A 23,506-nucleotide genomic window follows, 5' to 3' on the forward strand; every position below is an offset into this window, starting at 1 on the left:
CTGCCGGCGGCCGCGGAGGGCGGCGCGCCCCGGCCCCGCCCCCGTCCCCGCCGCCGCGGCCGCGGCACGTGACCCGGCCCCGCCTCCCGCCGCCGCCGCCGCCGCCATTGGCGGGGGGAGCCCGGCCCGGCCCCCCCGGCCCCGCGCCCGCCGTCCCGGAGGTGCCGAACGGTGAGTGCGGGCGCCCCGTCCCGCTCGCCCCCCGCTCTCGCCGGCCGGGCCCGGCGCGCTTCCCTCCCTCCCCCTGGGCATCGGGCCTGGGCCTTCCCCTTGTCCAGCCCCCGCCGCGCGGGGGGCGGCGGCGGCTGCCGGTGCCGGCGCCGGCGCGGGGGGAACAAAACCGGCGGGGCCGCGCACGGGAGGGAAGAGGGAGAGGGGAGGCGGCGAGGGAGAGCGCTCGGAGGGGAGGGATGAATGGGCGGGCGGCGTGGCCCCCGGCCCCGGGGGTGCGGCCCCCGGGAGGGCCGGGCGGCAGGGAGCCGGCGGCCCCGGGAAAGCCGAGCCCGCAGGCACCCCCTTCCCGCAGGAAAGTTAAAGTGATGCCGGCGGAGCGAGGAGCGGGAGGAGCACGCTGCCGGTCTGCTGTCCTGGGATAGCGAGTTCGGCGCGGGACGTGTCCCCGCCGGGACCGGGCCCTTCCCCGGTGACAGAAATAGCTGCCGGGAGCGGCTGCGTCGCACGTGGGAGCAGAGAAGCAGGTGCAGAAGCAAGGCTCACAGCAGCTCTGGAGAGCATGTCCTGTGAGGAGCGGCTGAGGGAGCTGGGGGTGTTCAGCCGGGAGAGGAGGAGGCTCGGGGGGACCTTATCGCTCTGTACGACCGCGTGAAAGGAGGGTATAGCCAGGTGGGGTCGGCCTCTCCTCACAGGCAACAAGTGACAGGACGACAGGACACCAGCTTAAACGGCATCAAGGGACCTTTAGATTGGACATTAGGAAGAATTTCTTCACTGTGAAAGTAGACATTGGAATGGACTGTCCGGAGTGGTGTTGGAGTCACTGTCCCTGGAAGTGTTTAAGGAAAGACTGGACGTGGCACTGAGTGCCGTGGTCCACTTGACAAGGTGGTGTTCGGTCATAGGTTGGAGCTCAATGATCTCAGAGGTCTTTTTGAAACTCAGTGATTCTGTGAATTTTTTGCAGGTGAGGAATATAGAAACTTTGGATTTCACATTTCTCTTCTGTAATCTTCCCTTGAACCCCATATTCTTTCAGGGTGGTGTAAATGGAGTTCTTAGCATGTTACCAAGTTTCACAACCTTAATTTGGTTCTTGACTAGTTTGTAATGCTCTAATGGGTCTAGTGGCACTTCATTAGCTCAGGTACAGCACTGCAGCAATAAGGTTTTTGGGGCCATTTTTGGAAGCCAAGTGGAATTGGAACTTGGAATTAGAAAGCTGTAGAAGCAGTACATGGAATTAATTTCTTCAGTCTTGGGTCTGTCAAAGGTACATTGATTTTACTCTGCAATTTAGACTGCTGTTAGATCTTTTATTGAGAACTAGTGTTGTGTAGACTTGTCATTCTCTTAACAAAGATTGAAGTATTGCAAAATTACTGCAGTTCTGTGTGCTTTGTTTTTCTTAAGTCATCTGTATGTGCATCAAGTATTGTCACTTTGTAGACCTCCCCTGACTTGAACCTTTCCTGGAAACATGGAACTTCATAATGCAGCATTTCCTGCCTGGATCTGGTGCCTCCCATGTTCTTAGCGTATCTTGCTGTTTCAGTGGCTGTTTGGGTCAGAGCGTTTGTGCCTTGTGTAGCTGTGAAATTTTAAAGACCTTGTTCAGTAATTGTTACTGGTGGAACTTAGCCTGAGTAGACTGGCTAGTAGCTGGGAGTTCAGATGTGAGGTTTGGTCAGATACTGTGGACACTTCTGGACTAGCAGGAGCATAGGGCTGCCTGTCTTGTTCATGGTGCCTTGGAAGTGATGCTCTTACCTGCCTAGTGCCTTGTAGAGTGCCTTCTCTGCCCCAGTTTGAGGTGTTTGTGTGCAGCTTCCTCTGGGAGCTAAACTTCTCTTTGTCAGTCACAACACAGGGATGTAGTTTCAAGAGAAGCATCATGCTGCCACCAGACTGCCATTCATTTTTTGGCACTGTAAGAACATGTAATTTTTCCTTTTGCTTAAACCCAGCAAAAGTCTGGATCTGTTCCTTCTAGCAGAGGCAATGATGCTGCTGTATCTCGCTTACTCAGATTTCCTTTGACATTGACCCTGCTCACTGACAGAGAGTTATGACTGAGCTGTTAGTCTGCAAGAAACTTCCAAGGCTGATGAAAATCAACAGTGATCCTTCCTGTGCAGTGACTGGTATAGGGAATTTTATGTGTAGTTGTAGTGCATTGCAGAAAATCACAGGGCTTTTCTTCTGGATCATTTTCCCAGCTGTGTTGGTGTCATTAAAGTATGTTGCATGTTCTCTATCTGCTTGTGTTTCACCAGCCTTGATTGTTCATTGAGAGGAAAAGAGTTATAGATTTTTCTGCCACTGAGAACCAAGACAGTCTGATTTTGAACAATGATGTGGCTGACTACTTGTTGCTGTGCTTTGAATTTCTGCATGTAATGTTAAAAGAAATGTAATTTTCTGTGCTCACAGACAGTCTAGATCTTTAGCTTTGAGCCCTTCGTTGCTTCCCTCGGACAGTCACAGTTTATGTTCAGTACAGGAAAAATGCAGGTATAAATTAATTGTTTTAATGCTAAGTGTAGAATGTGGCTATTAAAAAATACCAGGAATGATTGGAAGACTTGTAGCTATGAAATTGGAATGGAGTTAAAAAGTAGAGACATCTTGTTTCCTGACAGAGTCATGTTGTGCCAACACTTGCATGGATTCCTTCTTATATGTAGGGATCTCCTGCATTTTTCCACTTTGCTTCCATGGGGAAGTTTTTGAGAGACTGTAGGAAGTATGGCATTGTCTTAAGTAGGATCCTTGTGGAAGATGGGATATGGAACCCAGGAACCATCTCTGACATGGCTGGATGTGTTGGCTGGGAAGACATCAGGTGGTCTCTCCTCTCTGTGCATTAGCTTAGGACGCTTCTATTGCTCAGTTTAACATGAACTCGGCAGAAACTTCTGATGCTGTTTGACTCCACTCTGTGGCTGCCTTGTGATACTCATAACCAACTTTTGGTTGAATTTGTGGTTATCTCACTGCCTCTGACTTCCTGGATACTTCTTCTTTCTGCCAAATCATGACTTTAGCCTCTTGGCTGATAAGAACAAATCAAGACAAGCAGTGATGGTTGTTCTTTTCTCAGGTAGATATTTGCCCTCATTACCATTCCTTTCCCCATGCTGTTTTTCTGGTTTTTCTCTGGTGGAGGAGATTATGGCCAGAACTGCAATGTAGTGGACAGGAACTGCTGTAAGGATCTTCAACATCTCAGTGGAGAGAAGAGAGAGTTGGTGGTAGGTACTTCTGTATGTAGGTTCTAAACATACCTGAAAGAATAGAGGTTGGGAGAGGTGGCTGATGGAGCAGCAGTAAGGACTGGTGGTCCCACTGCTGAGATTTGTGTCTCTTCAGGCAGCTTTAAACTGAGTGATGGACATTGATCTGTGTCACTTCAAGTCAGCTAAGAGCTGAGTTGATACTGATGCTGTTACTGTGCTTGACATCTGAGGATATAGTGAGCTTTTAGCCAGAAGCACTTACCTGTTCAGGTAGATTTCAGTGGGAAATGTCATGGCTTAGGAAGACTCTGAATGAGTCTTGGCTGCCTTAAGTTAAAATTTAGTATTGCAAGCCCCAGAATCTTAGTTGAATCACAGTATTTTGTCCTGAAGGCAGGATGTGGATGCAGAACAGGCATAAATGCTGGGCTTCAGGCTTCTGCTTCGGTTGTAGTGCGTTCTGTTTGGCTGCATGTGTATTTGTTTTCTCAGTATTGCAGCCATGTAAAGTGAGAAAAGTAGGAGGGAATGCAGAAAGAGCAATTAAGAAATGTGTTGTGCTTTGTAGTGTTACAGTAGCATGCAGCACAGCCTCAGTTATAGCCACTGCTGCACTGCACATCCTGTTACCTGAGTGTTCGAATAGGGGAATGCTCAGGTGTCCTTTTCACAAAACAGTTATGGCCTGGCAGAGTGTTCAACTAAACAAAGTGGCCTGGGGCCTGCACAGCAGTTATTTGTACTTGCAGAGGTGGCAGCTTCTTTGTCCTCTTAGGATTATTCAAGAAGTCTTGAGAGATACTTCAGTGGCCATCTGTCTTCTGCTTTGTTTAATGGAGAAGCTGTTACTCATGACAATTTGATCTTTGTCCTGAAATTCATACTTTTCCTCAAAGAGCTTCGGAGGACTAGAATGATGTTGTGATTTAGTATTTGGTCCAGGTCTCTGCAGTGCACATGGAGCACCCTGACAAAAATCACACCATTTATTTAATAAAACCTTTTTATGGGTTTGATTTGCAGCAGCACAGAGCTGGTTCCCTTTAATGTCTGTACTAATGCGTTTACACAGAGAGAGCATGGGCCATCTCTCTCAGTGTTGCCAAAAGGATGCTGCTGAGCACAGATTACATCACAGATCATGCGGGACCAAGGCCATGGGGACCTGGTTACTGAGCATATGGTTTCTAGGCTGGCTGGCTCTGCTGGTGTGTGGGACTCCTTAGAAAGCAGTGACACGTTGTTCCTTGCACTTTCACCCAACTAGACAAGCCAGGATCCAGTGTAGAACAAGTTTTGATGCAGGAGCTGATGGCAAAGAACAGTGTGAAGCAGAGTCATCTATGTGAGAGACCTGAGTACAGAGGGGGACAGCAACCAAAACCATGTAGAGACAGTGGCACTGGAGCTCAATATTGAGCAGGAATCTGGAGGGATTGACATGAAAATCTTTCAAACTAGCTATTAAGATCTGTGCTAAGTGAACCAGCAACATCTCAGAGTTTATTCTTCCAGAAGTGTTTCAACAAATTTAAATTGACAAGATGAGTTAGTAGGGGCTCAGTGCTGTTTGTTACTGATCTCAGTAACTATTCTAAAGCTAGATTTACTATTCCATGGGCTTGCAGCCTAAGGTGCTGCAATAACAAAGAGTTGTCTTGCTCAGCAGGGTGCCTCAATTAAGTAGAGATTTCAGCAGAAGAAGCAGTTACTTCAGTGACTGTCAGGTACAGTGGGTTGAGTTACAGAACTAAAAATGGTGAGTGATGGCAATGTGAGAGAAAGTGCCCTCAGCTCTTTAATGTTATTTCTTAAGCAAAAGGCTTGACTGTCAAGATTTTTGGATGTCTAGATTGTGCCTGTAACTTCTTTGGTTCCAAAATAATCTCATGGTCAAAAAAGCTTAGCATCAATGTGGACAAAACTGTTGTATTTGGAAAGAAAGTGGAAATTTTCATCATGAAATATGGTAGAACTAAATAAAAGAAGAGAATGGGAGGTGGGGTGAAGTGTATTTCAGTGAATAACAAAAAACTGCTGCAAGGGCAACAGGTGATATGCAAAGAGCTGGGAAATTATGAAGAGAGTAGAAAAGATTGTCTGGTAAACTTTGTTATAAACTGTGATAAATTCAAATTAGAAAAGCCCTTTTTTTGTTTTCTAGTGAAAAGAAAATGGATAATTCAGGATTACAACCAATTTTGGACTTGACAAATTCCCTTTCAAGTCTAAAAAAGGGATTCCTGCAGTACGTCTTCTTTATCCTAATTGTGTTCTGCTGTGATTTGATGAAAAAAAACCAAAAACCAGAACCTTTTTATTTCATTCATATCAGCAATTCAGAAATTTTTGCTTTCAAATTGAAATTTTCCTTTCCTCCCATTGTCCTGAGTCCTGCAAACAAAATACAAACTGCAGTTTATAAAGATTTGAAAGTACTTTAGAGTACTAACACATGATGTGCTGTGGGTTTTTAGAATTGGCAAGTTATTTTCTGTTGAAGAGAGACAGCCCACTGAGCACTGCTGTCATCTTTGTTTTGTTTTCATCTTTTACAGACATAAAAAATTTGTTATAAGATGTTGGGAAGTGTTTTGGGTCAACACCGAATGTGGTGTGAGCTACAGTTTGGGGTGTCTTTTGTAAGGCTGCCAGCAGTGCTGGGAAACTGCAACTTATACCCCAAAGGCCCTTCCACTTCAGTGTTTGTAGAGCAGAGTAATTACTTCTCATTTGTAGTTAGGCTGTGGTTGGATGCTGTTCATTTGCCTCATGGTTGTAAAGCAGGTTTCTTCTTAAAGCTCTGTATGTGGTTCCACTGCGCTTCCCAACTGGAAATCTACCTGCCCCTGTGACTTAATGTGACGTGGGGACGCACAGTGCACACAAAGGAGTTGCTCCATAAGCAGCTGAGCTAGTGAACCTGTATTTCTTAAGGATTTGTGCCCTCCTGCTCCTCAGCCAGTCCTTCTTTCCTGGTTTTTTGGTGTATCCATCTCATCCTTTAGCAGCACTGCTAATTTGCTTTCATTCCGTCTCTACCTCAAGCCCAAAGCAACTCACTGCTGTAGTATTTTGAATTCCTTCCCCTTTTCCTTATTTAAAGCTGAATCAGATACTGCTTGCTCTGAATGTTTCAAGACTTTTTGTGGAGAGGCTAAACAGAAGAAGCTGCTGCTATTCTGCCTCAGTGGAGGCATTGCTTGCATTTTCTAGGTCCTGATTTTCATGAAAGGTGTAGAAATGCAAAGTAAGGCTGGATTGCTTTGTCCAGCTTGATTGGCATTGACTGTAGGGCAATGTGTTTGTGTAAGCCTCATTTCCATAAGAAACCAGGGGAAAAATGCTTTAGGAATAAATTAAGAAAACTTGCTTTGAATGCATATTTTTAGACTTGCTAGTCTTATATATATTTAGACAGGTAAATTAATGTTAAGATTAAACAACAATTTTGAGTGTTTTGAAGCAGTGTGTTTTACAACACCTCCCAAAATTCGATCGATAGCTTAGCATGATTAGTCATGTAACAACTGTTTAATTTCAATCTACAAGAAAAAATGTGTGCATTTCACTTAAATGTCCTTTTTACCTTCCACTTTTATGTCAATATAATTTACAGACTATGGCTAGACTTGGTTTTCTGCTTATTGTAGTAGCTAATCTGGTTAAATTCTGTTGGAAATAGGGGAATCTAGCCAAATCATTAAAAGCTATTTATTTTGGTTGGGTTTTGGGATGGGTTTTTTTTTTGGTTTTTTTGTTGTTGGTGTTATGTTGGGGTTTTTTAAGTCTTTCAAAAAACATTTTAATTTTGAGAAATTTCCATCTTTGGGGTGAGGAAAACACTGGACTGTTAACTGCCAGCTGGGGAAAAAAAACCCTGCTGTTTTTCTTAAATAGTGTTTTTGTTGTTATTGGGACAACAGATAAAATAATGGAACAGGAAAAGTCCTTTTCATAATACATGAAGTTTTTATGGTCAGTATTATTTTTATCATGTAATTAGTGAAAGGAAGTCAAGAAAACAGCCAGATGAAATAGACAGATGAAAACAGCCTAGGCTTTAGACTGCTCTTTTCTTGAATTTTATTTGGTCTTTGTCAAAAACTGATGATTTGTTTTGAAATCTAATGGTGAAGATGCATTTTTAATGGCCTTATCTCAGTGGCAGTGTTTCAAGTACTTTTCCAAGTACTTTTTGTTTTCAGTTTACATGTATAATGTAAATAATACAATGTCAATAAAAGCACATCAAATATGGGAAGAGAAGACAATGGAGAAAACAAGTCACATTTATCAAATGAAATTCAAACTTTGCTCTTCATCACCTGGGTTCTTTTTTTATCATTTGCTTCCATTTTTTTACATAGGTAGGAAGGCCTATTGTTAAATATAAGTTTTATTTTTTCAAGTTTTACTGATGCAAAATGACTTTCAGGAGTTGGTGACACTTATGTTTGGATTTCTCTGTGAAGTAGTCAGTACCTGTGCAAAATTTATGCTTTCTAAAAAGGGAGTGGGGGTGAGCAGGGAACAGCCCATGTGGCTATTTAGGAGTGACAGAGTTGAAATTAACATGAAAGGATAACTATACAGATCTTTTTCCTTTATTGCAGGAACTGAAAAATCCTCTTTAAAAGGTGCAGTGCTGTGGAAACTGTTACTGCCTGTAGAAAAATGGACATGTTGCAGATACTACGTAAAACCACAGAGCGCTTGGAATGTGACTACTGCAGCTTCAGGGGAACTGACTATGAAAACATACAAATTCATATGGGTACCGTTCACCCAGAGTATTGTGATGAAATGGATGCTGCTGGTTTGGGTAAACTTATATTTTATCAAAAAAGTGCAAAACTGTTTCACTGCCATAAATGTTTCTTTACCAGCAAGATGTATTGCAATGTGTATTATCACATCAAAGCACAGCATGCAGCACCTGAGAAGTGGAACGAAGAGCAGAAAGAGCAACATGTAGAAGGAGATTCAGATTCGTCCAAGAAAAGTGTCACGTGTGAGCCACAGAAACCTACCCTTTCGCCTGAGTCAGGCAAACCTGCCCTTTCTCCTGAGCTCCCCAAACCAGAACCCGTTGTTTCCCCCAAGCTTCAGAAATCTTCTGTGTCTCCAGAGCCTCAGAAGTCTGCTCAGGTGACTTCCCCAGAGCCAGAGAAGTCAGTCCAGACTGTGTCCCCAGATCCAGAAAAGTCAGCCCAGGCCACATCTCCTGAACCAGAGAAGTTAGCCTCATCTGTGTCCCCTGATCCACAGAAGCCATCTCCTGCTGTGTCTCCTGATCCACAGAAGCCATCTCCTGTCGTGTCTCCTGACCCACAGAAGCCATCTCCTGTCGTGTCTCCTGACCCACAGAAGCCATCTCCTGCTGTGTCCCCCGACCCGCAGAAGCCAGCCCCGGCCGTGTCGCCAGAGCCCCGCCGGCACTCCCCGGCAACGTCTCCAGAGCCCCGTCGGCATTCCCCTGCCATATCGCCTGAGCCCCGGCGCCATTCTCCTGCTGTGTCTCCAGAACCCCGCAGATACTCCCCAGCTGTGTCACCAGAGCCAAAGAAACCTCCTCCAGCGGTGTCCCCTGAACCACGGAGGTACGCCCCAGCTGGGTCTCCTGAGCCACGCAGGCACTCCTCTCAAATGCGTAGGCCCGCTTCTGCTTCTTCTCCTGAAAGCCGGAGGCCTGCTTCTGCGGTTTCGCCCGAGTCATGGAGACCTGCTCCAACTGTTTCCCCTGAGCCCTGGAGGTCTTCACCTCATGAAGTGCAGAAGTCTTCCACAGTTTCTCCCTGGGCTTCAAAGCCTGCCGTGTCGGTGTCCGTAGAATCCCGGAGGTCTGTCCCTGAGTCCCGAAGGCCCGGTTCCGTTGTGTTGCCAGAACCTAGGAGGCTTGTTTCTGATTCCTGTAAGTCCGCGTCCTTTTCTGAATCCCAGAAGTCTACTCTTGTGTCTTCTGAGCCCTGGAAACCCATCTCATCTGTTTACCCTGAAGGCTGGAAACCCGTACTGTCCCCTGACACATGGAAGCCTTCTCCCCCTGTTTCTCCTGAGCTTCGCAAGTCCAGTCACACTGTTTCCTCTGACTCTTGGAAGCCTTCTTTCTTTCCTGAGGTCCGTAAGCCTGGTGTTTCAGTGTCTCCTGAATCTTGGAAACTCTCTGAGTCACGGAAATCTATGTATTTTTCTGAAACTCAGAAATCCACCTCTGCTGCTTCATCTGAGATTCAGAAACGGGCTCATTTCCCTGAACCTCGGAAAAGAGTGTTGTTCCCAGAGACTCGTAAATCTAATCCTACTGCTTCTACTGATGTCCAGAAACGTGCTGTCTTTTCTGAGCCCCAGAATCAGACGTCTACTTCTGCTGTCTCTAGTGAAGGTCAAAAACAAGCTCTGTGTTCTGAAGCCCAAAAATCCACTCTTGTTTCTTCTGAAGTCCAGAAGCACGCCCTGTTTTCTGAAGCCCAAAAACTCACTTCCATTTCCTCTGAAGTTCAGGAGTCTGCTTCCTTTCTAGAATCTCAGAAATCCACATCTCCTGAAGTTCAGAAACATGGCCTCTTTACTGAGTCCCAGAAACCTACTCCTGTTTCTCCTGAGACACTCAAGCAAGCTGTTTTCACAGACTGCCAGAAATCTGCTGTTTCCCCTGATGTTCAAAAGCATGCTGTATTTTCTGAGATGCAGAAGCCTGCTGCTGCTCTACCCTCTGATGTCCAGAGACACGCTGAAACTACTGTACCTTCTGAAATCCAGAAGAACATCCTGTTTTCCGAGCCTCACAAGTCTGCTTCGGGCTTTTTCTCTGAGCCCCAAACACCTAGTGAGTCTGGTGAGAGTGACTTTCTCTCTCACAGTTTAGATGATCAGAAACCACTGGATGATTTATTCTCACAGGATGAACAATCAATATTAGCCAAAGAATCACCTGAACACATGTTATATTCATGCCCAAAAAAGAAGCCCAAGAAGGAAAACCAGGAGAACTCAGATTCTGAACTAAATAGCAGTGAGTGTGGAAAACCAATGGTGGACTCAATGGAGATAAAGGAACAAGAATCCAACAGTGACCAAGAGCAGTATGATATGGAGTCATCTGATTACAGCAAAGAAAGCAAAATGGATGTAACTACTCCTACGCAGCCACAGTGTGTGCTTCAGTTTACTGAAGAGAAAGAGGCTTTCATCTCTGAGGAAGAAATAGCAAAATACATGAAGCGTGGCAAGGGAAAGTATTACTGCAAAATTTGTTGCTGTCGTGCAATGAAAAAAGGTGCTGTCTTGCACCATTTAGTTAACAAGCATAATGTTCAAAGCCCTTACAAATGTAAAATATGTGGCAAAGCTTTTCTCTTGGAGTCTCTTCTTAAAAATCATGTTGCTGCTCATGGTCAAAGTCTGTTGAAGTGTCCCCGGTGTAATTTTGAATCAAATTTTCCCCGAGGCTTTAAGAAACATTTAACCCATTGCCAAAGCCGTCATAGTGATGATACACCTAAAAAACACTTGGACAGCCTTGAACCACTTGAAGAACAAATTTAATCTGTTTTTTTTTCCTTGTGCTAGAAAAGCTGAATTTACAAAGTGTTCAAAAGTGTTACTGTATGTTAACCGAGTAGTTTAGCTGATCTGACAAGTCAGAAGATGCATGGTTTATTGTACTATGTTTAACTTGTCTTATAGCTGTATTACTGAAAAGATTTACTTTTGAAAGTAATTTTAAATGCGTGTTCATGTCTTTGTATTACTCATCAGTAGAGTCATATTTTATTTTTCAGATGTACTATGTTTTTGAAACCAAAATGGATACAAATTAGTTTTGTAAAGATTTGTAAAACATATAGGCAATTAAGGACTGGAGTGGCAAGCAATCTGTATTTTCCTGTGAAGACAACTTCTTTTTTCACATTTGTTAAATGTTGTATTTTTAAAAATGTTTTTATCAAGTTCTCAAATCAAATTCTCACTAAATTGAATGTGAATGAGCAAGAATACGAGGAGCTACCAATATTCCTGGTATAATTCTGCCCTGAGGTTGTAATTGAGTGTATAGACATTTGCTGGAAATTTATTGCACTCAGTTCTCTGACTTGTCTCAGATTTAGAAACATCAAGGTACTTATTTTGTGATTCTGTATTTTGGCCATGTTTTAATCATTTACTAATATACATTAAATTGATAGATTAACGTCAGACTATGTATAGCTCAACACTTTCTCTTGATGATCCAGGTGTTTGTAATGTCAGACAACCCCTAAATTTCCTGTATTTGGTGAAATGTTATGCTTTAATGTTTTAACAATAAAAAGAAACCCAACCTGGTGTTGGCCATAATTTTTTTTTGTTCAGGTCAAGAAGGAAACCTTTGTGTTCAACGTAGTATCTTTTAAGTATCTTTGGCAACAAGAGATGCAAAATTACCTAGGAGGTCTGCTTTGAAAGCTTCAACTTTGCAGTCATCAGCCTCAGTCATCACTCAGCAAGGTTAGTCTAAATTTGCCATCTCTTTCCGAAGAATGTGTCAGATGTAAATGAAAAACAAGGAAAACAAGGGAAAAAACAAGGGGAAAAAAAAGGAAAACAAGAATTTATGCACAGTTATTTAGGATGCTGACCTTTGTGTGATTTGTATATTTGTTAAAAACACGTAAGTACTTTATAATTCAGAAGGAATGTAGATTTTATGTGGAGACAGCAGAAGGAAGAAGAAATTCCTCTCCAGCTGAATTATGCCTAGACGAGCTGTTTTAAATATGGGTTTAGGATATGAAGGTGTTAGTGTTAAATTAATAATAAAAAAGTCTCCATGTGTAATCTCCAACCAAAGAGAGATTCAGACTGGTTTGATTGAAGCTTGCATTTTTATCTTTGTTGTCTTTCAAAAGGATTTCTGTAAGGAAGGGCAAAGCTGTTTAAAGCTGTACACACAGGTAACTTCTTAGTGCTGTTTGTTAAGTGAAAGAGTTGCTTTCCTGCCATGTCTGTATGAATAATTCAAATGCATTGTGTGACTTACTATGTATGTTCTGTGGCTGCAGTTCAATGTAGACAGAGTGGTGTTAACTAAAAGCCAGTAAAAGTGACTCATTCAGGACAGAACAGAATCATACAGTCATTCTTTACGTCCCAAAAATATTATTTCTTGCAATGGCAAAGAAAGCATAGTGAAATGATTTCCTGATTTTGCAGCATGTCTTCATTACACTTGGGTGTAATACTCACACTATTGAACTTTCAGGTGCTCTAACTTTTTAAAGGCTGTTACATTGTTAAATCATATATATGACTTAGAAAATGCTTCTATATGAACTTTCAGGCAGTTCTTTATCATCCCTGTCCTTGGAGAGGAACCTCTTCTGTGTACTCTTGTAAGGACTCTGGTTTCAATCCTTTTTGTGAAGAATACTCAAGGGAAAGTAAAAAAGGGAAAAAATAAAGAAACACCAGAGGATGTTGTTACAGAAGGATGTTAGCTGTGGCTGTTTGTGCAATACAAACTTACCTTCATCTTTTTATGGCAAAAAGTGGTTGGCTGTCTGGAATGCTCAGTCATGTTTTTAAAGTGCATTTTAACCAGTTTTCATTCAATCAAACTAAAAGTAGCCTGCAGAGAATTTGGGAGGTGTTTGTCAGAAAAGGCCGTTTTTGTCTCAGGTTGCAACTTCTTTTCATTTGATATTTGGGGAGAGATTCTTGTAAGAATTACTAATTTCAGTAATATTTTATCTTCAGCATAGCTAAGAGTGTCTGAGTAGCTGTCTTGGTATGTCAGTATGTTGCTTATTTCAAGATCAGAGAAATCATATGGAATGTAACCATTAGAATATGAACACATATAACATTATTGGTACTGTTTGGTCTTACATTAATGAGTAAATTAATTGTGTAAAAACACCCCTGAAGACCATCTGGGATTCAGTGTTTTAAAATAAGAATCCCCTGCTTCACAATTGTCTGTTTTGAGAAAGATTCTATAAAAGTATTAAATTTTAGTATTAAAATTTAGTGGAAGTCAAGTCAAAGGAATTCTTGCTAATTTGTATTATCTGGCATACTTGACCAGGTGTTTCTTCTGAGCTGTACAATCAAAAGAGCAGGCTTGCTTTCTTACTTTCTTTGGGCAGAAGAGACAGTGAGTTCATATGGGCTTATGGTAATTCTAAAACTGCACCCTCAATCATAGACATGATGGCTGAGTTGCTTATCAATGATGTCTTGACAACTCAGTTCCATTATTTCCTTACATCTGCCTCGTATCTGTCAGTTGTCTGCTGGGTTGGTTTTTATTTTCACTGCCTCTCTGCCTTTTTACTCTGTCTTACTGAATGCTCAAGCAAGATTTTTCTTACACCTTGTGAAACTGCCCAAGCCACAACTGGATAAACTGTGTGCTTAGTGTTTCTTTAGCTGAGCTAAGCCTTGGTGTTGTAGTTGAGACTTGCTGTTCTGTTAGGCTGTAGGGTAGCCCTCCTTGTACCTAGACACTCCATGACTGCAGCAGAGGTTTGTGCAGGTATCAAAACCAGATGTCCTGATTCCCTGTCTCAAATGCTAATACTAATATTGACTCATCAAAGTGTACAACCTTCTGAAACCCAAAACCTCAAACTCCAAAGTTTAAGTGAAACTCAGTGGAAAAGCAGGCATTTATTCCCAGAGGCTTCCTCCAGTGCTGCAAGAGAAAAAATTAAAACCAGTTGTTCTGCTCTTTGTACACTCAGCGTTTAGTTTTATTCCTTGTTCTTCCTCCATGCATAGCATTAAAACTTGAAACATATTGAGGAAAAACAGATTTTAAATACCTCCCAAACCTCCTGCAATTTAAAAGCAAAAATAAAAATAAATTCTTTAAATCCAATGGGGAAAATTAAATGTTACTTTAAGAAAAAGGTACCTATCATAGGTATATGTCATCCTGACTTTGCAGAAGACTGAAAGTTTTTTCAGTTACAGCATCCATGCTATGTACTTTCAGTTAGCAGTCATCAGATGTTCACAGACATGAGAGGGTGAAGTTTCTGGCAGCTTTTCACAGAAGATCCCCCTCTTCCCATAGCCCCCCCACTACCTAAGCCTGGCCACACAAAGCCAGTACTTACTGCTGCATTACTGGAAAAAACCTGAGCGAAGTAGGACTGTAACCAAGTGGGGTGGGTGGATTGGAGTCTGCAGGCATTGAGAATTCTGATGTATCCAGTGCACCTTTGTCTTTTCTTCACCAGCAAGGTCTCCCACGCCTCTCTCTTTAGTCAAAGGTTGGAAGAAGTGGAAGAACTACCAGCAGAGAGGGTTGAGTCAGGAGTGACTCAAGAGAACTCAACTCATGCACATCCATGGCACCCTAGGGGTGGTGTCCAGAGTGCTGTGAGAATTGGCTGACACCCATGGCTATTGTGTATTATCTTTGATGGAGTTTGGGAAAAATTCCCTATCATTAGAGAAGAACAAACACATCACCCATGTTCAAAAAAGTACAGAAAGATGGTCCAGATTTCCCTGCTGGCAAATACTTAATTTCTGTAGTTCTGATAAAAAATGATGAAAGCATATTAAAGGTAAATACTTCGGTTATTCTATAAATAGCCTTCTATAAATGTTAATATTTATGCTGATTCTAAGGACAGAATCTTTCTGAAAATTAAAGGAAAGTAGGGGGATGTGCATTGAAGAAATCTTAAAACTACTTCTGTTTTCCCTCATTCTGCAGTTTCCAAATATGTAACATTATAAGGACTCATCAGTGCAGTTTCTACAGACCTGAATTGGCTCAGTGATACCCCATGCTGTTTTATTTTGGAGGAGAGCTGGTAATGACCAAATGAAGAGTTTGGAGAAAATCAGCTATGCGTTTGAAATTATGTCTCAGCATGTCATTAACACATATTGGTAGAGCAACCTCACAGATGGGACAGAAGCTTTTTACATGAGGACCATATGTGCACTAAAGAGATAATGTAATGACCTTTCTGTTGTGGCTTTGGCTTTAGGGGTTACTACTCTCAGCTGCCTGACTGCTTTTGTTTGTGCTCTGTTCCTTAGCCCCTCTTGGTTGAACTGTTCACCTGTGTGATTTTTAAGGCAGAAATTAGTCTCTTAAAATGTCTTGACTAGAAATATTTTTTTTTTTTTCAAAATCAGTATGATTTCTAACTGACTATATTTATGGTTAAATGAAACACCCCAATATGGTGCAAATGGCATGTTAACATCCAAAAGCTGAAAAAAGTCACGTGGGGGTGAATGGTAGGTAGTAATTACATATTTCTTACCAAAAGAGCATGCACATAGTAGGGAGAATTCCTTCACCAAAAGGAGTGTCAAGCCAGACAGGCTAGAGTAGGCAGCTAAGGGGGTCATCATCCTGGAGGTGTTTGAAAGGCATGTAGGTGTGGCACCTGGGGATATGCTTTAGTGCTGGAGCTTGCAGTGCTATATTAACAGCTGGACTTGATAAACTAAGAGACCTTTCCAACTTAAAGAGTTCTATGATTCTGTGATTCTACATGTAGCCTATGTGCACCAAAATATTCCCATTTGAATGAGTCCTTCACTACATGTTACTTCAGGCTCCTTCCAAGGCCTTGCCACTGAGCACTCTGAGACTTGTATCAGCTGAGCCACAAACCTCCCTGTTAAATGAAATGCTTTCTGCCTTACTGTGAGGCGAATCAATGTGTATTAGAATGTTAAATGGTTTTCCCAAAGAATTTTGCTGCATAAATCAATTATTTATGTGGGAATTGTACCAAATGAACTGTTAAATATTGTTTTCCTCTAGTTTCCAGATGCTGTTCTGCTCTGTAGCCAACCTACTATCCATTAAGACTCTTCCTCTCTACTCTGAAACAGGTGTCTTTGTTTCAAAATCAGCATTAAAAATAAGTGACAGTATGGAATATTAATTTCGCCTAAAAAATAATTGCTGTGGCTAAAGGCAGGTTGGAGTTGACACAAAGAAACCTTTAAACAAGTGAAATGTTCCTGATACGCATGTGAGAGAAGTAGACATTGGACAGAGAGGGGTATGTGTGTGCAAATAAAGCATGGCTTTTACTAGTATCACCTGTTCACATGGAAGAGATTGTTTTGTTACAGCTTTCTCTCATATCTAACTGCCTGAAGATTTCACAACTTATATAATTTTCAGAGCTGGAAACCGAACAGACTTTACCCCATTTGGACTGTGCTGATCCCCAGGGTGTTCATAGTGACTAAAGGAGTGGAAAGTGTCAGAAAATATTAGTGTGGAAATTCTCATTGATGTGTTGCAAGATTTGATGTACATTTTAATCTATACAGGAGGAATTATGGCTTCTCATTGAATTGTATTATACAGACTTCTAGAATTAATTTTCAACTAATTGAATGTGGATGTTATATTTGAAATGATTCTATGCTCTGACATTGCTGTTTGTGCATTGCTAGATCCTGTCATTATTTTTTTAGTCTTCCAATTATCTGATTCTTTTAATTTGCTCTGGAACCAGCAACACATTTCTTGATTAAGCAGTACCTCTGCAAAGAAATCTGCCTGAGGATCGAGTGTATCAGCCATTTTTTATTTTCTGGTCCCTTGCCCAGAGAAGTTGGAGATGCCCCATCCCTGGAAGTGTTCAAGGCCAGCTGGTCTAGTGGAAGGTGTCCCTGCCCACGGCAGGAGGGTTGTGAGGAGAGGATTTGTAACTAGAGGATTTGTAACCAGAGGATTTTTAAGGCCCCTTCCAACCCCAGCCATTCAGTGATTGTACGATTCTGTGCTACATCAAGAGCACAGAAGTTTCATTGTTCTCTGCCTCCCGGAGCCCAGTTTCGGTAAAGTTGTCATTAGAGGGAGCCACAGAGCAATTTATGAGCAGATCAGCTTTGAACATGCTAAGTACACAGTAGTAAATAATAATAATAATAATAATAATAATAATAATAATAATAATAATAATAATAATGATGATGATGATGATGATAATAATAGTAGTAGTAGTAGTAGTAGTAGTAGTAGTAGTAGTAGTAGTAGTAGTACAAAACCAAAGATTGGTTCAGAAATGGCTCTGAGCTTTTGTCCTTGTTTGGTGAATTCATTTTGGCTGTCCTATGCCTGATTTCCTTGCCACTGTATTCTGAGTCTTTTGTTTTAAAGCACTTGGTTGTTTTCTTTGACACCCCTCCCTGCTGTGCAGTATTCCCACTCCCTCAGCACATGCATTATTTACAAAGGTGCTCAAAACATTTATGTAACCACCAAAAAATGACCTCTTTTTTGTTCTTTAGGCCACTACACCTCTCATCTTGGTAAGAAAAAGCTCTGAGGGAGTTTCAGAGGAGTTCTGCCCTTCCCATGGAGGTGTTGGAGTGCTGGGCTGTGCTCGAGGCCCCCAGTGCCAGCCTGCTGTGCCAAGGACCTGTGCTGGGCATCAGCTCTGTAAGTGCAAAGAGGATTTCAGTGCAGTCTACAGCAGCTGGTGCACAGGAGAGAGACAGCCTGTGCCTGGCAACGGGGTTTAAAGATCTCAGACCTGTTGACTGCCAGAAGAGGAGGGGATGAAGCAAGGCCACGAGCACTCCCCTCAAGTCTTTCTCACAGCAGTTACAGCTGCCACTTCTTTTGTGGAAGACCCCAGCAGAGTGTCTCACCCAAGGTTTGCGCTGAGAATGACGCACAGAAATCACACAGTCACATTCAGTCGCACAGAAATGCACTGGAGGGAACTAGTGAGATGGAAAATAGAAGAAATGTGAGAAACCACATTTAAATCCAGGTTAAACTCTCCCAGGTTTGAGCAGAGAGAGGACAGTCTCCAAGTAAGAAATCTGAACATAGGAATCCAGGTGTAGCTGGTGGTGCCATAGGAAGTCTGCCTGCAAGGCAGTGGTGGTATGGCTGCGTTTGGTGTGTTTCCACTTCCAGCACTCACAGCACTTATTTGTTATTGATGCACAGCAAGACGGTGACTGTCTTGCTGACACCGTGTTGGTGGCATATTTATTTATTTTTAATATCTTAAATATTAAATTAGATATAAGGTGAAGTTAGTTACTGTGCAGGTGGTGAGGCACTGGAGCAGGTTGCCCAGAAAATTTGTGGATGCTCCATCCCTGGATTTGTTCCAGGCCAGGTTGGATGGATCTTTGAGCAACCTGGTCTAGTGGAAGGTGTCTATGGCAGGGGGCATGAGATCATCTTTGAGGTCCTTTCCAAACCATTCTATGATTCTCTGTTACATCCATGCTTTGAGACATTTCCTTCCGATGCCCATCTGCAGTCATATTTCCCCTTGAAATCCTAGGGAATTTTGCCTGAGTAAGGCTGTGCACAACTTGTCTCACAGAGGCAAAAGCAGTTTGCAGATACAAAATAAAAACAAGCCCTGAAATGTCTGTCCTGCATCATTTTGCATTGACTTTCTGTGGTCTGGGCCATCTCCAGCATTTTTTCCTCTCTGCTCTCATTACTCCAGGCAATAATGAAACTGAATAAGTGAAATGGCAAACTTGGCCTTGACATGGTCAAAATGTTGTTGAAATGGGGAAAAATACAAACATACTACTTTGGCCATGGGAACCTTTCTGCTTCTTTTATAGTAAAAAAAATACCAGAAATCCTTAATTCCCTCAATTTCATAATCAATTTCAGACTTCTTTGGCACACATCCACTCTTAGGTGTTGCAAAAAGCATCAGAGACAAAAAAGTCAGAAGACTTTCATAATTTGATCTTTCCATCCTGCCAGTGAGAATTTTTTAAAATTTTAACTTCCTACTGAAGCAACAGAAGTAAAGTTGTAGGGGTATCTTAACAGTATTGAAATGATCACCAGCAATGGTCACATCACTTGCAAGCAATGCTCTTTTTCAGTAATGGTCTCCCACTGTAAGATGAACTGACAAAATAAGATAAATGGTCTTAGGCAGGGTTGTTGGCATAGCCTTCATTGTGGTTTTGAAGCAGCAAGGAAAGATTGAAATACCTATGTGTTTACAACAGAATCAGAGCCATTTATCTAAACTGGTTTATGTCGGCACATTTATGTGCAAACAGCTGAAGTGAAGATTCCAGTTTTGCTGATAAATAACAGAAAATGAACCCACCGCCCCTGGCTTGTGCAGCATAGTTCACATTGCTTTGCAGCAGCTGCAGGATGGGATTTTTACATTTTGTGTAAACAAACAGATATGATCCCAGCGCAGGGCAGGGCTCCTGCCAGGCTCTGGAGCAGCAGCTCTGCAGCCTCCTGGCCAAGAGAAAGCAGGCACTGGAGCCTTTGACGGCTGTTGGCCTGGGCTGTGTCCTCCCCAGATTTCTTAAAACTGGCTATTTTATTGTTTGGCTATGAACTCATTGCTGATTAGATGGAAGTGAGTTTGTTTAATTAAAAAAAAGAAAAAAAGAAAACAAAGGCCAACAAATTGAGTTAAAACAATGTGGTTTACGGCAGAAAATGCCAAAGTTAATTATGGTTACCATCTGTTTCATCAAAACCTTTATTTGCTTTGGATACCTCTATTTTCAGGTCAGGGCTGGTTTTAATATCTTTCTCAAATTTATTCCAGTGATGAGGCACTTGAAAATTAAATTACCTTATTCTCTGTAACCCTGAGCTGAGTGGTGATGTCTGCAGTGACCTTATGGTGCTATTTCTTGTAAAGAAAATATTGCTCTGGCTTTAATCACTGCAAGCTTAGCCCTGCAAGCAGAAAGCTTGCATGGCTTTTTCCAGAGATTTATTAAAGGAGATATCTGTGTTTCTGTGGGAGGCATATTGCAAACATGAATGACATTCTTTTCCTCAGTATCTCCTTTCCACTACCTGACCATGATTTAATTTCTGATAAATCAATTCTCAAAAAAAACCATGAAGAATTCCCCTCTCCTCATGGTACTTCTGCACACACCTTGTTGCTAAGAGCTATGTCACAATATATGAGTCAGCTACCTTGAGAGTCTTGCAGTACACTTGTAAGGCAGAGTCTGGAGGAGCTGAGTGACTGGACACTGCATGAGCCTCTGCCCCATGAACTCAATTGCAACACGAGGCCATTTCTAACAGGCTCCTGCTGTACTGCTGGGCTGCCTGCAGTCCCTAGGGATTGCTGGCATGCACACCACTTCTTGACTGGTTTCCAGGAGGCTTGTGAAGTATTTCAAATCAATGTTATTTATTACTATCAGCAAATAGAAGAGGCCAGGCTATCGCTTAGGTGATAGAAGAAAGGTGCCAGTGAAGCTGGCATCAGAAAAATGGCAAAGTACAGTAACTTCTTTTAACAGCACATCTGTCTTATTATACACACATTCCCCAAAACATTCATTTCTCTGGCAAAGGTATCACTGACCAAACATTTGCAATTTCCAAGGCTCAAAGCAACACATGGACTCATGGGTACTAAATCCTATGAATTCAAGGAAAATTCAATGGAGATTTGATCTGCTTCTAGAGAGAAAAATTCTTTACCCTGCTTCCTTCAAAGAGAAACAAAAACATCCTTTATTATTCTTAGTGAGAAGACTGTGCTGCTGCTACCATTCTACATAGTGAAATGAGGATTCCTTGAAAATCTTGCTCCTCTTACGTCTTAAATAAATACTAACTTAATGGGAGTGATAGAGAATTAGGCAATAAGATTAGAAGGAGAGATTGTTCCTGAATCAGTCCATTAGGATTAACCAGGCTTTGTTCCATGGCAACTTAGCTAAGAATAATCATGACTGCAAATAGTGCTGTTCCAGTTTCTTGGGTGGAGTGCAGAGTAAAATTGCTGGTCTCCAAATGCAATTGTTAATGTGTTTGGCGGTTCTTAAATGTCACTGTGGCTGTACTTCAGCAATTCAGTTAGAATGGGTTTTGCCATCACATGTGATGCATAAGGAATTCAAACCCCTGCAGGCAAGCTGAGTTCACAAGGTCCTTGTATTTTCAGATTATTTCTGGTGGGACATGATTTCTGGCATTAACAGTTGAGGTTGATCAGCTCTGCCTAGAGTCACTGGTTGTACACGAGGTATGAAAGGAGTATGTGAGAGGTGTGGCCTGGGGCAGTCAGGCTGGCACATTGGTGGGTCCTGATGATAAACCAGTTCTCAAGAATGAGGATCTCAGGTGGAGGAGAAATGCAAAACACCTCTGTTCATCCATGCTGCAGGACATACACAGCCAAGCCCTTTTGTGGGAGCAGCTGAGCTGAGCCCAGGGAAAGGCAGTATCACCTGTGAGCAGTTTGATTACATTGATTGTGTCCAGGAAGAATCTTGAGAATTTTTTAAGACTTGTAAGTCTTGAATTGCTTTATATTACTTGTTTTCATTTTTCTAATGTATTTTTATTTTAAAAGCATCAGCCTGTCTCTTTCGTGCTTGGAAACTATGGTGCTTTCTTAATACACCAATTTAAATTGGCATGAATCACTTCTACGTATTTGATTATGGTGTCACAATCATTTAAACAAAGATGATGAGAGTGAATTTAATCACTTCACTGCAGGCAACACCAAACTTACTCAGGGTTCAGGTAGCATTAATTTGTGTACTCAAAATCACTGCAAGGTACTCTGGTAGGAAAAAACGCACCATATTTACTGGCTTGTGGTTTAATATGTGCGTCCAAACAGTCACTTATTTCTCCTAAAATGAGCCAAGGCCCTAGAAGAAGTTGTGTTGACTGCTTCACAAGTGCATCTCTTTAAGGGTACTCGCTGGGGTAAATCTGTGCCTTTGGGGCACTCTCCAGCCTCTCCTGCCCACAACCATTACCAGGTCTGTTGACCCAAGGGTCTCAGCTCTTCTGGGCAGCCTGCAGGCTCTGTCTACGGTGAGTCTGGCTGGTGCCAAGAGCAGATGACATCTCGTTTAGCTTTAATTGTTTGGCCTGAGCCTGCTGCCCAGGTTCCTGCACCAGCTGGTGGCATGTGGTGGGTACCAGCAGGGAATGGCTTGTGGGCTCTTGTCACAGCCTTGGGGATGGAGGAGCTGCCTCCCACCACAGACTCTACCTCCCCTCCCCCGGGTGCAGACAGGTCACAGGTGTCCAGCCAAGACCTGACCCAAATGTGTAAGAAAGGAAGGGAGATGATTGACAGTCAAGTCATCCAAACACAAATTCACTGAAATAAAACACTGTTTTGTAGCAGGCTCCAGGCTTGCTAGGGCCCCGTGGAGGAAAGAGGCTTAAAATGCCAAGTCACAGTGAAATAGCAAAAGAAGCCCCTCTTTCCCAGCTTATCTGTCTGTAACCCCATAGGGCCACTTCTCCTTAACCCCTGCTACTGGACAATTTCTGATCCCCCTATTCCCTGTATAATGGGCTGGTTTAGCCCATTCTGGCCAGAAGAGCCAGGGCTGGAACCCTTCACAGACCCCAATAAAACCATCGCTGTGGAATGCCAGGACTGCCTTCTCCTCTCTCGTGTGCTGACCAGCCTGCCAAGGTGCCTTAGCAAGCAAAGAGCTGAAATTATAAAAGAGCTGGTAATCACTAAAGAGCTGATATCCCTTAAGCTTGCTAAGGTTGCCTGTGGCTGAGAGCTGCTTGGGTTCTCGGGCAGGCTGTCCCCATAAGGGACTGAGCTATCTGGCCCATGCTGCCTGCTCGGGGGCAAACCAGCCCAGCAGGAACCCAGACTGTTTAATCCTGTGAAGGGAGGTGAAGAGCAGAAGATGGGATGAGGAGAATGAAGCCCATGCATACATTTCCCCATTAACAATAGGTTTTAGTTGGGCTGCTCTCATTCTTGAGTTCAAGGTCACCCTTTATTATGGGTGTTTCACCCAGGTGGTGTTGACAGTTCCCTTTACACACACACACACAGATGCACACACCCTCCACCTGGCTTCTTTGGTAGATCAGCATCTTTCAACTTTGGGTCTCCTCTCTTGTCCTAGCTCCAGATCTGGGTTCTCACCAGCCAGACACTCACCAGGGCATTCCCCATCTCGCTGCTGTTTTGCAATGGGCTTATGGTATTGGCTTGCCATCATTGCCTTTCCCAGTATTTTCCCTCCTCCAATTACCCGCTTCTGACTTAACTCCTTACAACCAAGTGAATAATGGCAAACTCAGAAAAATTACAGCATCTTTACAATATAATATTCATCCCTGT

General features: G+C 42.7%; 1 protein-coding gene across 1 annotated transcript; it reads left to right on the plus strand.

The window, feature by feature from the left end:
• The first annotated feature begins 93 nt into the window (after positions 1 to 93).
• Positions 94 to 11,721, plus strand: CHAMP1 (chromosome alignment maintaining phosphoprotein 1). Its single transcript, XM_084227012.1, has 2 exons — positions 94 to 171; positions 8,030 to 11,721. Exon 2 carries the CDS (start codon positions 8,091 to 8,093, stop codon positions 10,959 to 10,961), a length of 2,871 nt encoding a protein of 956 aa, XP_084083138.1. The 5' UTR covers positions 94 to 171; positions 8,030 to 8,090; the 3' UTR covers positions 10,962 to 11,721.
• Positions 11,722 to 23,506: the final 11,785 nt, after the last annotated feature.

The sequence above is a fragment of the Fringilla coelebs genome (genome assembly GCF_963513975.1).
Source record: "Fringilla coelebs genome assembly, chromosome: 2".
NCBI lineage: Eukaryota > Metazoa > Chordata > Aves > Passeriformes > Fringillidae > Fringilla > Fringilla coelebs.